Here is a 14619-nt window from a genome sequence, read left to right on the forward strand (position 1 = left end):
AGTAATCCCTCCTCCATCGCGGGGGTTGCGTTCCAGAGCCACCCGCGAAATAAGAAAATCCGCGAAGTAGAAACCATATGTTTATATGGTTATTTTTATATTGTCATGCTTGGGTCACAGATTTGCGCAGAAACACAGGAGGTTGTAGAGAGACAGGAACGTTATTCAAACACTGCAAACAAACATTTGTCTCTTTTTCAAAAGTTTAAACTGTGCTCTATGATAAGACAGAGATGACAGTTCTGTCTCACAATTAAAAGAATGCAAACATATCTTCCTCTTCAAAGGAGTGCGTGTCAGGAGCACAGAATGTCACATAGATAGAGAAAACAATCTCTAGCAAACAAATCAATAGGGCTGTTTGTCTTTTAAGTATGCGAAGCACCGCGGCACAAAGCTGTTGAAGGTGGCAGGAGCAGGGAGAGAGAGAGAGATAGAGAGAGACAGAGAAAAACAAACATGCAAAAATCAATACGTGCCCTTCGAGCTTTTAAGTATGCGAAGCACTGTGCAGCATGTCGCTTCACTAAGCAGCTGCACAGAAGGTAGCAACGTGAAGATAATCTTTCAGCATTTTTAGACGAACGTCCGTATCGTCCAGGTGTGCGAACAGCCCCCCTGCTCACACCCCCTACGTCAGGATCAGAGAAAGCGCAAGAGAGAGAAAGAGAAAAGTAAGCAATCTAGCTTCTCAGCCATCTGCCAATAGCGTCCCTTGTATGAAATCAACTGGGCAAACCAACTGAGGAAGCATGTACCAGAAATTAAAAGACCCATTGTCCTCAGAAATCCGCGAACCAGCAAAAAATCTGCGATATATATTTAAATATGCTTACATATAAAATCCGCGATAGAGTGAAGCCGCGAAAGGCGAAGCGCAATATAGCGAGGGATCACTGTACTTATTTCGGTGGTATGACACCACTGTCGGCCGCCATATTGAACTTTCCAACGGTCTTTCTTACTTAATGGGCCCATCTTCAAGAAATTTGGTACGCGGGTTCCCAACGCTAACTGATTCCTACTTACGTACATATATACGTCCATAGCCTGCAGCTCGGTCCACACTGAATCCTCCAGACACTCCTGAGCATAATCTAATTTTGAAGGTTGGGGCACCAATAATGTTACTGAGAAACTTACAGCCACCGAAACTTTGTAATGGCATGAGACTTGAGGTCACATGCCTGCAAAAAAACCTAATTGAGGCAACTATTTTTACTGGCGGTGGCTCAGGGGAGAGAGTTTTTATTCCTCGCATCCCCGTTATACCCTCTGATCTCCCATTTCAATTCAAACGCCTCCAATTTCCAGTAAGGCTCTGCTTCGCAATGACAATTAATAAGTCTCAGGGACAGATCCTACAAAAGGTTGGCATTGATTTGAGGCAAGATTGCTTTTCACATGGCCAACTATACGTTGCATGCTCAAGAGTAAGCTCGGCGCACAGCTTGGTCATATTACAACCGGAGGTGCGAACTGACAATGTGGTATACAAAGAGATCCTTAACAAATAATTATTGGTACATTTTCCCTCAGTTTATTATTTAAAATTTTAAAGCAGTACTTCACCGCTGCGAAGCGCGGGCATTTTGCTAATCTTAGATAAAGAAAAAATAGAAGACCATTGTGAAAATGAGATTTTAACAGTTTTAGAAAACAAATATTCAGAAGAGAATCTAAAGGCTTTTCTGAAACTCCACCTGCAATATGGATATGCTACATTGGACAAATTACAGAAATTCCTTCATAACTCAGAGAACACAAGGATGCAGATTATCCTTCCTTGCTTAAGCAACTTGTTAAAAACTGTGAGACCTGCCTGAAATATGGCAAACCCAGACAAGCTGTTAGTTTGCCGCTAGTCTCTGAATTTAATGAAGCGGTGGCTGTGGATCTACACAAACTTGAACCAGAAGTTTCAGTTCAGACAAAGACATCTTCATAAATTGTGAAACAATGCATTCATTCTTAAATAAGTGTACATGGTTCATTCTTGAATAAGTGTACATGGAGCACCTCTGATACTATTCTGTGATAATGGTGGGGAATTTAATATTGATGAAATCAGAATGGCAGAGAATTTTAACACAGCTGAATACAATCTCAGGAGTACTTAACTACTTTAAAGATACATATAATCAGACACTCATGGAAATCATTGCATTGGGTGCTAATAGCAAAAAATACAATACACAGTATTTATGAGTGCAGCTCATATCAGCTAGTGTTTGGCCAAAACCCAAATCTTATTTGTGTGCTTGTGCCTAGACGTCCCATCCTAGAAGCCACCACTAGGAATGTGTCAGTGGGAGAATACATTTCAGCCCTGCATGCTTCAAGAAGAGCATTTGCTGAAGCAGAATGTTCAGACAGGATACGGAGAGCACTCTGAAGACAGATTAATGCGGTAAATGAGACATTTCAGACAGAAGACAAAGTAAACTACAAAAGGGTTGTCTGTGCAGAATGGATAGGACCTGGAGGTGTCATTGAACAGGATGGAGTTGTGATATTTGTCAGATACAAAAGGTACACCATTCTAGACTACGTAAATTCTTTGCTAAAGATGACAAACAACATACTATAAACAGTAACAGATGCAACAAGAGATTTATCAAGCGCTGTATCAGATAATAAAGACACTGAAGATGAAGGGGAGACTCTAAACTCTTTTGTTACTACAGAAGATGACGACATAAAAGCTGAGCAGGCTCATTGGTTAAGACAGAGTCATTGTATTAGTCTAAAAAAGGGGCAAATTGTGAGATATGTGGATAGGGTCAGTGGCATTCATCATACAGCTAAAGTCTTAGGATGGGCTGGCAAAGCACCAGAAAAAGCAGAAATCAGTTTAATGTAGAATATATGAATTCTAGGAGTATTGCTAATACAAAACGGTCTGTTGACATGTCGTGTGCAGTGTCTGCACACTGAACCAGTAACTTAAGCACTTGCAACTGTGTGACTTATGCATGGTCAATGGTGTGTTTCAAATCAAGAAAATATCATTTGAGTTATCAAAACAAGAAGAGATACAGTGCATCCGGAAAGTATTCACAGCGCATCACTTTTTCCACATTTTGTTATGTTACAGCCTTATTCCAAAATGGATTAAATTCATTTTTTTCCTCAGAATTCTACTCACAACACCCCATAATGACAACGTGAAAAAAGTTTACTTGAGATTTTTGCAAATTTATTAAAACTAAAAAAACTGAGAAATCACATGTACATAAGTATTCACAGCCTTTGCCATGAACCTCAAAATTGAGCTCAGGTGCATCCTGTTTCCCCTGATCATCCTTGAGATGTTTCTGCAGCTTAATTGGAGTCCGCCTGTGGTAAATTCAGTCAATTGGACATGATTTGGAAAGGCACACACCTGTCTATATAAGGTCCCACAGTTGACAGTTCATGTCAGAGCACAAACCAAGCATGAAGTCAAAGGAATTGTCTATAGGCCTCCGAGGCAGGATTGTCTCGAGGCACAAATCTGGGGAAGGTTACAGAAAAATTTCTGCTGCTTTGAAGGTCCCAATGAGCACAGTGGCCTCCATCATCTGTAAGTGGAACAAGTTCGAAACCACCAGGACTCTTCCTAGAGCTGGCCGGCCATCTAAACTGAACGATCGGGGGAGAAGGGCCTTAGTCAGGGAGGTGACCAAGAACCCGATGGTCACTCTGTCAGAGCTCCAGAGGTCCTCTGTGGAGAGAGGAGAACTTTCCAGAAGGACAACCTTCTCTGCAGCAATCCACCAATCAGGCCTGTATGGTAGAGTGGCCAGACGGAAGCCACTCCTTAGTAAAAGGTACATGGCAGCCCACCTGGAGTTTGCCAAAAGGCACCGGAAGGACTCTCAGACCATGAGAAAGAAAATTCTCTGGTTTGATGAGACAAAGATTGAACTCTTTGGTGTGAATGCCAGGCGTCACGTTTGGAGGAAACCAGGCACCATCCCTACAGTGAAGCATGGTGGTGGCAGCATCATGCTGTGGGGATGTTTTTCAGTGGCAGGGACTGGGAGACTAGTCAGGATAAAGGGAAAGATGACTACAGCAATGTACAGAGACATCCTGGATGAAAACCTGCTCCAGAGCGCTGTTGACCTCAGACTGGGGAGATGGTTCATCTTTCAGCAGGACAACGACCCAAAGCACACAGCCAAGATATCAAAGGAGTGGCTTCAGGACAACTCTGTGAATGTCCTTGAGTGGCCCAGCCAGAGCCTAGACTTGAATCCGATTGAACATCTCTGGAGAGATCTTAAAATGGCTGTGCACCGACGCTTCCCATCCAACCTGATGGAGCTTGAGAGGTGCTGCAAAGAAGAATGGGCGAAACTGGCCAAGGATAGGTGTGCCAAGCTTGTGGCATCATATTCAAAAAGACTTGACGCTGTAATTGCTGCCAAAGGTGCATCGACAAAGTATTGAGCAAAGTCTGTAAATACTTATGTACATGTGATTTCTCAGTTTTTTTATTTTTAATAAATTTGCAAAAACCTCAAGTAAACTTTTTTCATATGTCATTATGGGGTGTTGTGTGTAGAATTCTGAGGAAAAAAATGAATTTAATCCATTTTGGAATAAGGCTGTAACATAACAAAATGTGGAAAAAGTGATGCGCTGTGAATACTTTCCGGATGCACTGTAAATTAATGGAAAAGTAATGGTGTTTTGAGGGAGATAAAAACACTGGTCAGAAATGCATTTCCATCAAATGGATATGCACTTAAAAGAGACTTCAACAAGAATAGTACCCAAAGCACATCTAATGGCAAGAAGGTTTGAGGAAAAAGGAATGGGTTTAAATATGATTCACCAACATTTTCATCAGAATTTCTGTCTTTTACCTGCCATTTGTCAAAGACAATGGAAAGTTCATTCAATGGACATCAAATGTGCACACTGTCTCTGGATAATTTATATTTGTCCATCTACTGATGCTGAAATTGAAAGAAAAGTATGGTGGTTCGGAAAATTAACCAATAATAAGAAGCAGGCAAAATAGAGAACTTATGTGTTAATTTATGAAAGTGTTAGTGTAGTTTTTTTCCTGATAATGATTAGATTAAAGTAGGCATTATAGGAATGGGTTTTACTTGTGAGCATACATGCTACTCACATGTCCTGGTTTGGGACTTTGAAAATCTGGTGACCTATAGTTTCCAATCAATATGCCACATTCACCTGATATCCTTAATGGTCACTCACTGTAATAAAGTTTGTCTTTCACTTCTGTCATTCCCTAATATTTGTCATAGCTTTGCAAGGCCCATTTCATGAAACTTTCTATTGCCAGACATGCTCAAGTACAGAAGGAATTAATTAATTAATCAATTCAAGGCTTATTCTCACCTGGACAAAGCTGACAGCACTGTGAGGATTATGTTTTTTTTTTAATTCTCAGGTGTCTTCAATACCATCCAGCCATCCCTTTTAAGGGGTAAACTCAGAGATATGCAGGTGGAGGAGCCTAAGGTGTCCTGGATAATAGACTTTCTGTCAGGTAGACCGCAGTTTGTAAGACTCAGCAACTCTATTTCTAATACGGATGTGAGCAATACTGGCAAACGACAAGGAACAATCCTGTCTCCTTTTCTCTTTACACCTCAGATTATAAATATAACATTTGCAGAAATTCTCAGATGATTCTGTACTTAGGGTGTATTGATAAAGGCAATGAGACTGAGTATGGGAGTCTGGTGGAGAAGTTTATTTCTTGGTGCAAAGAGAATTTCCTGCATCTTAACATCAACAAAACCAAGGAACTGGTTATTGACTGTTGCTGTACCAAATAATTCTATGTCCAGTCACTATTCAAGGAGTGGATGTAGAAGTAGTCCACTCCTACAGATACTTGAGGATCCACATTAATGACATGTTGGACTGGTCTCAGAACACAGAGGAACTATATAAGAAAGGGCAGAGCAGGCTCTTTTTCCTTAGGAGACTCTGTTCCTTTGATGTGGGAAATTACATCCTTCACATCTTCTATAACTCTGTGATGTCCTCTGCGAACTGCTCTGCTGTGGTGTTCTGGACTGGTAACATCACTTCAAGAGAGATCCTCTGAATCAACATGCTAATTAAAAGGGCAAACTCAGTTATAGGATGCATTCTGGACCCCGGGGAGGTAGTAGCGAATGAGAAAATTAAAACAAAAACTGAGTACCATTATGAACAATGCTGCAAACCTCTTTCGGACACACTAACACTAAGGACTTACAGCCAACAAATTATTCTGCAGAAGTGTATTAGAACCAGAAAGAAAGGGGCAAGTGGACTGTAACATTATGCAGAATTCCAAAGGAAAAGCTTGTAAAATCAAGGAACTGCAGAAATTTTCTAAACAAACTTAAAGGGGCATATTATGTGTGATATTTTTGTCTTGGTTGGGGGTAGAATATATGAAATAGACATGTATTCCAATATCTGTATTTAATTTTAAGATATTTTAAAATTAATATCAATACATCTCTAAATGTTAGTCTTGTTTTACTAAATAAAAAAGTAAAAAGAAGCAAACACAAAAAAGTCACAGCAGCATGACAGCATTTGATCCTAGTTCTGTTGTCCTTTGTGTATTAAACAATTTCTGAGCAACAAGATGCTGACCACAAAGAAGAACCATGGTGTTTCATGATTGTCTGCAGATATACAAATTGTTGATTAAATTAATTTTGATTAATACCATTTACCAGTTTGTAAACATGAAGTCAGTTTAATTCTTCCTGATAAATTATGTTTTAATTTGTCAGAGACACAAAAGATTCCTGCTGCTGCTCCATCAGTAAATGACATAACAGTTGCTCTTAAGAGAAGCAGTTTGACTGGAGATATGTGTTTGCAACAAATTAGAGAGTTGGTTACGAATTTAAATTTAAAGTTTTCTTTATTGTCATTTACATTACAGAAGCATAAAATGTACTGTATGTGATGCTATTTCCACTGGTGCAGACGCATGCAACGATAATGCTGTACATAGTGTATACAACACAGAAAACCTGAAATTATTAAACAAAGCAAATGCAATATTTAACCCTATCATAGGCTGGAAAAGGAATGTGTTTTAGTGAGATTAAATTCTCACTTGTTTAAAAAATGTACTATTAAGCCTCGTACTCAAGAAGTGCAAGAAAATCTAATTTGATTTTGTCATATGTATTTGGAAATAGTAATTAGCAAAACATAACAACATTTTGCTCTGTCTTTGAATTTATATATTACTTTAAATAACACTGAAGGCAGAGTTTCCAGATTATACTAGTTATATATGGGTTTAAGCTCAAAGTGACTTTAAATATATGGGTTTAGCTTATCCAAATTTCACACAGTACAAATAAGATACATAGAGTGCTTGTTAGAAAGTACTGTAAATACACCACAGTTGAATATAACTAACCTCTGAAATAATTTAAGCCATGTAGCAATTCACCAGGTTGTAGTATTAAACATATTTTGACTAAGAAAGCACCAAGTAAGGTAATAGAATATATATTATGTAATTTTCAGCTTCGTTCAATTAATTTCTACTTTGAGATGCACCTTTTTCACCATTTCACAACAGTTATTATTAAAATAAACATTATTAAATAATGATGGTTATTTGGTCTCGTTTTTTTTTTTCTTAATACAGGTGGATTTCTTAGGAGTCATGCCCTTTATAGTGTCTTTGAGACGCATCCCTTGTTGAATGCAAAGACGATCATCAGAGATGGGGGGTGGGGGCTGGCCCTTCAGATAATCATTGCCAATCTTTAGAACTCGCCCTTGGAGCAATTGTTGGATCAGTGTCGATTGCTTAATTAAACCACAGTGACCCACCACGACCCACTGTGTAAACCATGTGACCCATTACCATTAAATAAAAGAGTGACTTGTGACCCTTTTGTGGCAACCCTAAGAAATCCTACCATTCATGTATTTCAAGAAGAACTTGTGAAAGATACTGAAAAACATTACCAAAAGAAAGAGCTCAAACTAAAACTCATTCTGATGTATCATATGACTCCTGGGGTACCAGCTATATCAGTGCTGCAAGGTTTATTGTTTACCTTTCATCTATCCTTTTTCTCAGTATAGTTTTTCTTACTACATTCATTACTTAAATTCCACTTGATTCTCTTGTTATACTGGGTCGCTTTTATTATTTTGAGTATTTTAAGCAATTAATTAATAAACTCTAAAATCTAACACCTATAAACTTCATTAAAGCCTTTACACCATATTGTGAATGACAGTTAAATTCTTATTCTTCTTATGGCTGCTCCCGTTAGGGGTTGCCACAGTGGATCATCTTTTTCCATATTTTCCTTTCCTCTGCATCTTGCTCTGTTACGCCCATCACCTGCATGTCCTCTCTCACCACATCCATAAACCTTCTCTCAGGCCTTCCTCTTTTCCTCTTGTCTGGCAGCTCTATCCTTAACATCCTTCTCCTAAATATTCCCAGCATCTCTCCTCTGCACATGTCCAAACCAACGCAATCTCGCCTCTCTGACAGTCTCCCAACGGTTCAACCTGAGTTGACCCTCTAATGTACTCATTTCTAATGCTATCCGTCCTTGTCACACCCAATGCAATTCTTCTTTAACTCTGCTACATCCAGCTCTGTCTCCTGCTTTCTGGTCAGTGCCACTGTCTCAAGCCCATATAACATAACTGTTCTCACTACCATCCTGTAGACCTTCCCTTTCACTCTGGCTGATACCCTCCTGGCACAAATTACTCTTAATTAATTAATTAATGTATGGAAAATCTTTAATAAAGCATATTATTAATTTGCACATTAAATTAGTATACTAAGTAAATATGCATAAATGTTGCATGTCACATTCAAAGTAATTATTTGTTTTAATAAATGTTTTCTTTATTTTCAGATTTAGAAATGGCCATTGCATATTGGAACCTAGTATTGACAGGAAGGTTTAAATTTCTAGATCTCTGGAATAAATTTTTAGTGGTAAGTGGAATCCAGTTTTAATATATACTATACAGTGTAGGTACATGTACTGTATCAATGAGTGCAAAGCATCCTTTGCTCAATGACAAATTATTTTTATAAAACACTTTGTAATGAAGTTTTATTGATGTATTATTTTTCAGTTATGTTTTCAATTGCAAGCAGAAATGTTTTGATACAATTTAACGATTGGAGAGTTAAATCTACAAATCTTGAAGGCTGTAAAAATTTAAACTTTCAGGCTATACTGTGGAAATTTGAAACAGCATACCTGTTGTAAAATGCATAGGTTTTGACATCTGTTTAATTTCCTACAGATATCTGGAAGGATCAGAAATCCATTATATTCATCTGATATAAAATCATCTTAATGCAACTCAGAGTTGAAGTGAGGGATTCTAGGACTGAATTTGAACACCTTTGCTTTCTCAGAATTTCTTTGTTTTCCCCTAAGATTATTTGAATTGGTGTGACAAGGGTTGTTTCTACACTAAGGGAGGGTAGGGAACTGCAAAGATTAAATAAGCAGAAAATATGACTTAGTAATTTATGTATTGTTAACATATTGTTAAAATTTTCATAGCAAGCTCTATTTAGTCATCATGATCAGTTTTTTTTTCAGATTTTCCGTGATATGCTCAATGCATATTCTTAACTAGAAAAAAAATATATTTTTGGGTTATCTCCTTCCATGTCTGTTTTTTTTAAGGGAAAAGTCATGTTTTTCTATCTTTTAATAGCAAAAAGTATTCCTTCATGTAGTATTGGAAGAAGAAGCACAATCTAAAATGATGTAGCCATTTTTGTAAATAAATCACCTGAAAAAGCTTGTGATGCCCGGGATGCCCATATCTGGCATTACACCTTTGAACCTGGTACATTGATAGTCATGAAACTGAGAAGGACTGGGCAATGAGGACACACATAAATGGCAAGGGATGATGCAAATGTGCTTTTAGTACTCCAAGTGTTCAAAGCAAAGTGCAATGCAAGTTTTCCATAAATAAATAATAATCCTCAATAAAACCAGGAATGTTCTTTTATTATGTTAAAATCCAATACCAAAATAATACAGACATCGAATTTCCTTTTCTTGCCCTTCCTGCCAGCCCAATGCGTCTCTCCCTCTCTCTCTCTCTTCTCAACTGAGTTAGTACTGTTATGAGGAGGAGGCAGGCAGTTAGGATTGGCTCTTCAAATAGGGTCCCACTAAAGTCCGAGAGATGGTAGTGGGAGAAAGGAGCAGGGTTTGCTGGGTACTGACACATGCCAATGGATGCTGGCAGAGACACAGACTGAATAAAAAGGGTTGACTGCGTCTGTTGGAGGATGCCTTGTCTTGCTGAAGACACTGAAAAGGGTAGGAATAGGGGACATCAGTTTTAGCTGGATATATTGATACAGCTCTTAACTGTGTTTTAAGCGAGAAGATTTTAACGTTGTTGGATTATTTATTACCTTATTGTAACCTTAATGAAAACACTGGTTTTATCCAGGAATATTTTTTTATTTATTTAAAGACATGCACTGTACTTAATTGTTTTTGAACACTTTGTTTGGAAGAAAAGCAGTATAAATTTTGCACAAACCCTTACCTGTTATGTGTCCTCATTGCTCAGTCCATCCTCTATTTCATGATTATCAGTGTTCTCGGTTGAAGGAGGTGTGTGCCAACTACGGGCAACCCAGGATTTACAGAGCTGACCAATGACATCACTAGTTTAGTATTAATCCCGTTGAAGAAATTAAAATCCCATGAATCAACACAGTGGCATGAACTATGCCAGGCATAGTCCATCTCCTAACTTGTTACTTAAAACTACCAGAAGTAGCGAACTTGCATTCATGCAATCAGAAATGGCCAATGACAGATTTACCATTTCAGAGTTCGTAAAAGTAAAAGAAGACTTGTTTGATTTTAATACAAGCAGGAAATCATTTTTTCAGCATGGTTGCACTGGTTTTCATAGCAGTGACTGCATCATGTGTTGGTGTAAAAGACAACTTTCAAACCTCATAAAACTGCTAATCCACTTTGTTTATCGTGTTATTTTATGCATTCCCACTAATGATTGAAACTGATTGAACTTGAATTGTTCCCAGGGCTTGAAGTGGGCCAGTAAGCAGTAGCAGCAGTTCCCTGTTTCTGCTTTGTGAACTAGAACATAGCAGCACATCATTGTCTCATCTTCAAGGGGACACTGCAGTGCTCTGCCATATTGCATGTATTTTACTACCAAGGACCGCCTATCCCCCACCCATTCTTCTAAGTATATATATATATATATATATATATATATATATATATATATATATATATAAGCATGGTTGACTATATGTGTATGTGAAAATGATATCAAGTATTTATCTTAGCATTGTAAATGTTCAGTGTGCAGGAATATCATGAAAATTATTGTATTCTATGTGTTGATCGCTGCTTGCGCCTCCTCTTAGTGCAGAGGAAATCAGTTTAAGAAGCACGCAGCGATTAACATGGCGCAGGGAATGCGTAACACAAAGCATTTCATGCGCCACATAATTTATGACGGGGTTTGAGAAAATCTAGTAAATTAAATATTCATTTTAAGATGAAGTTTAGTTTAAGATGTTCTACTTTAATGGCAAACTACGAAAATAAAGTCAACATGTCGACTTTATTCTCGACATTTAGTTTTTTTTTCTTCACTGTGTCCGTTTTTTTTTTCACCGTGGCCCTAATAAGCTTCTGTAGGAGAGCAAGTGAATATGCAGTATTATACTGTCAGTGTGCAGTATATCTTGTCACTGTAAGTAGTTTGCACTGTTCAAACATACATGTTACCTACTGTAGGTATTGGCTTCAAAAGCTTTGTTGTGAAAAACTGAGATTTGGAACTTTTTGTTATTTGTGCATCTTTATTTTGTAAAGATGTTATTTATTTTAACTCATTTTTTATTTTATTATTTGGAAATAGCAGAATTTGCTTATTATTTTATATTTTTGTCTGTCTTATTACAACATTTCTAAAAAATGAATCATTTATTATGATCAAACAGTTACTCAGTACTTGAGTAGTCTTTTCACCAAATAATTTTTTACTCTTACTTGAGTAATTTTTTGGATGACTACTTTTTACTTCTACTTGAGTAATATTATTTTGAAGTAACGCTACTCTTACTTGAGTACACTTTTTGGCTACTGTACCCACCTCTGCTGATTACAATTGATCACAGGTGGAAGCCAGTAACCGTGGTCTGCAATGAAAATGGTGGTTACTTACACCTGATTGAGTTTACAAATATTGTTTTAGGAGGGGGGTGATCCTTTATTAATCTCAGTATTTCTTTTTTTTCATTTTTTAAAATTCTTCTGAACTGTAGCTCTGATATCTTTCACTTGGATGTTATAGATTGCATTGAGTAAGTAAAGCCGGAAAAATATTGGTTTGTGTGTTTTCATTTAAGGCTGTAAAGCAAAGTAATGGGAATATTTCGAAGGGGGTGATTCTTTTCTGTATCTACTGTATGTATATGTACGTATATTTACTCTGTATATGTATATGCATTGTAACAATAGCACCTTCTTGCGCCCAACGTAGCACAGACTCACACAGAGGCACGTATACAAATCAAATAAATGTTTATTTTTCTTCAGCTGGAGGGCATGTCTTCTCTGTAATTCCTCCAGCCACAACACAGTCCCAAATAAAGCACAAAAGTATCACAAAACACGCCCTTCTGGCACCACCACTCCTCCCTTGAAGCTTCGTCATTTCCTCCCGACTCTGGCCACTGAGTGGTGGTGGCTGGCCTCTTTTATAGCCCACTCAGAAGTGTTCCAGGTGCTTGACCACCTGGTTCCAATTGCACTTCCAGGTGGGGCTGAAGATTTGTCCAGCAGGGCTCCAGGACCCATGCAGCTCCCCCTGGCAGCCACCCCAGATCCCAACAGGGCTGTGGAGGACTCCATCTCCCATGGAGCCCTGCAGGAAACTGAGGCACCATCGTCAGCCAGGGGGGCTGCCACCAAGCGTCACGGGGAGATATTGAGTAGTCCATGGTTGCTCCCCCGGAACATATGTATAGGGAAAATGGGGAAAGTTGCATTCTATCAAGATAAAAGTAATAAGTCCATACAATCTGCAGCTAACAGGTTTGTGAAAGCATACCATCTACTACTTAAATGTTGCATTATGAATAATAAATCAGATTTCACTTTGACTTCGACTTCAGCCAGTCCAGAAGCTGAAGTAATGAAAGGAAGTTGAACATTTTACTGTTTTTGCAGATTTCTTGAAGTTGTGGAATCTCTTAAAAATGGTTATGCAGAACACAAAAAATTTACAGACAGGATGGATATATGTATCCTCTAACTCTCGAAGTAGACATAATAGCTGTGACCTGCTTTGGCCAATCCCGGCTTATACCCTGACCTAATTAGATTTTGAGCACTTCTGGTTACTTCCTTTCAGCACATGCCATATAAACTGTCCAGAAACCAAAGCTTAAATTAAATTTTCTCCCCTATTTTAGTCTGGTATAAAGATGGAAAAAGTATAATTAATAATCATTTTGCCTCCATTGCAAAAATTTAATGGCATTGGATAGTTCAAATGATGCCAAAGTCTTGGGTTGTCCACTCTGCTTTTTATAGTTCAAATAATAAAAGAAAGACAGTATAGCTTTCAACATAACTGATAATAAATATCTGTATGATCTTCTGGCACTTATTCTATTAGATCCATTAGTTCTTTCATTTTTAGGTTTTCTCTGTGTTACCAGGTGTACAGTGGGAGAAAAACGTGTAAATGTCAGCACAGAGTGGTAGAACATGTTATCTCTCTTCCTCTGTATTATACAGTAGCTTAAGTTTAATAGAATTTCTGAAGAAGTTACTTGGTGTAGAATTTTTGAAAAGAATTTGCTGATTGGAACAGAGGTTCTTAAACTTTTTTAGACCATGGACCTCTCTGAAAGGAGAAACAAAAAAATACAGACCCCCTCTATAGGGAAACACCAAGTAAATCATTTATTAATCTATCCAAAATGCATAGAACACTTGAAAGTTAAACACTGTTTCAAATTGTTTAGATTTAGAACTGCACTGCACTACACCACATTTTCACATATACTTTCAATAATTATGTACTTGGCAAATAGGTTGGATGGTCATGCTTATCTCTGACTACATTGTTTCTCAGTTCTGGGAGTGATGAATGACAGGCAGACAGATCTTTCTCCACTTGCAAACCTGCCTTATACTTTATTTTGATAGCAGTCAGTTCTGAGAATGAGGACTCAGAAAGCCAGTCTCTGTATAATTGTCATCATATTTTCCTTTTTTAGCAGGGGTTGACCCAAGAATCCATCAGTTACTTAAATGTTAAGTAACAGATGTATTTCTCCAAACTAGCTAACTAGCTTCAGTGCGATTGAACAAAGCAGAATCACGAGTGATTGACAGCAGTAAACAATGAGAGATGTGAGGCTTCACAATAATTTTTATTGCATCAGAACATTATGGGAGTGAGTAGCACAAATGTAAGCTTCTATGCTTATGCTCATGCTTGGTACAAGGGGTCTCTGCATGTTTTTAAAAAGGTCAGTCTTCTAGATTGCTGTATTCCCCTTTAAAAATCTGAAGCACAAAGCAGAGTGGTGCAGGGCAACAG

General features: G+C 38.0%; 1 protein-coding gene across 1 annotated transcript in view; it reads left to right on the plus strand.

Annotated features, from left to right (window-relative positions):
- The window catches only part of dcun1d2b (DCN1, defective in cullin neddylation 1, domain containing 2b), a 107240-nt gene that overhangs the window by 75864 nt on the left and 16757 nt on the right, over nt 1-14619 (plus strand). The window contains exon 5 of the mRNA XM_028800072.2: nt 8886-8968. Within this exon, the coding sequence (XP_028655905.1) occupies nt 8886-8968 (83 nt within the window). The remainder of the gene's footprint in view (nt 1-8885; nt 8969-14619) is intronic.

The sequence above is a fragment of the Erpetoichthys calabaricus genome, chromosome 4 (genome assembly GCF_900747795.2).
Source record: "Erpetoichthys calabaricus chromosome 4, fErpCal1.3, whole genome shotgun sequence".
NCBI lineage: Eukaryota > Metazoa > Chordata > Cladistia > Polypteriformes > Polypteridae > Erpetoichthys > Erpetoichthys calabaricus.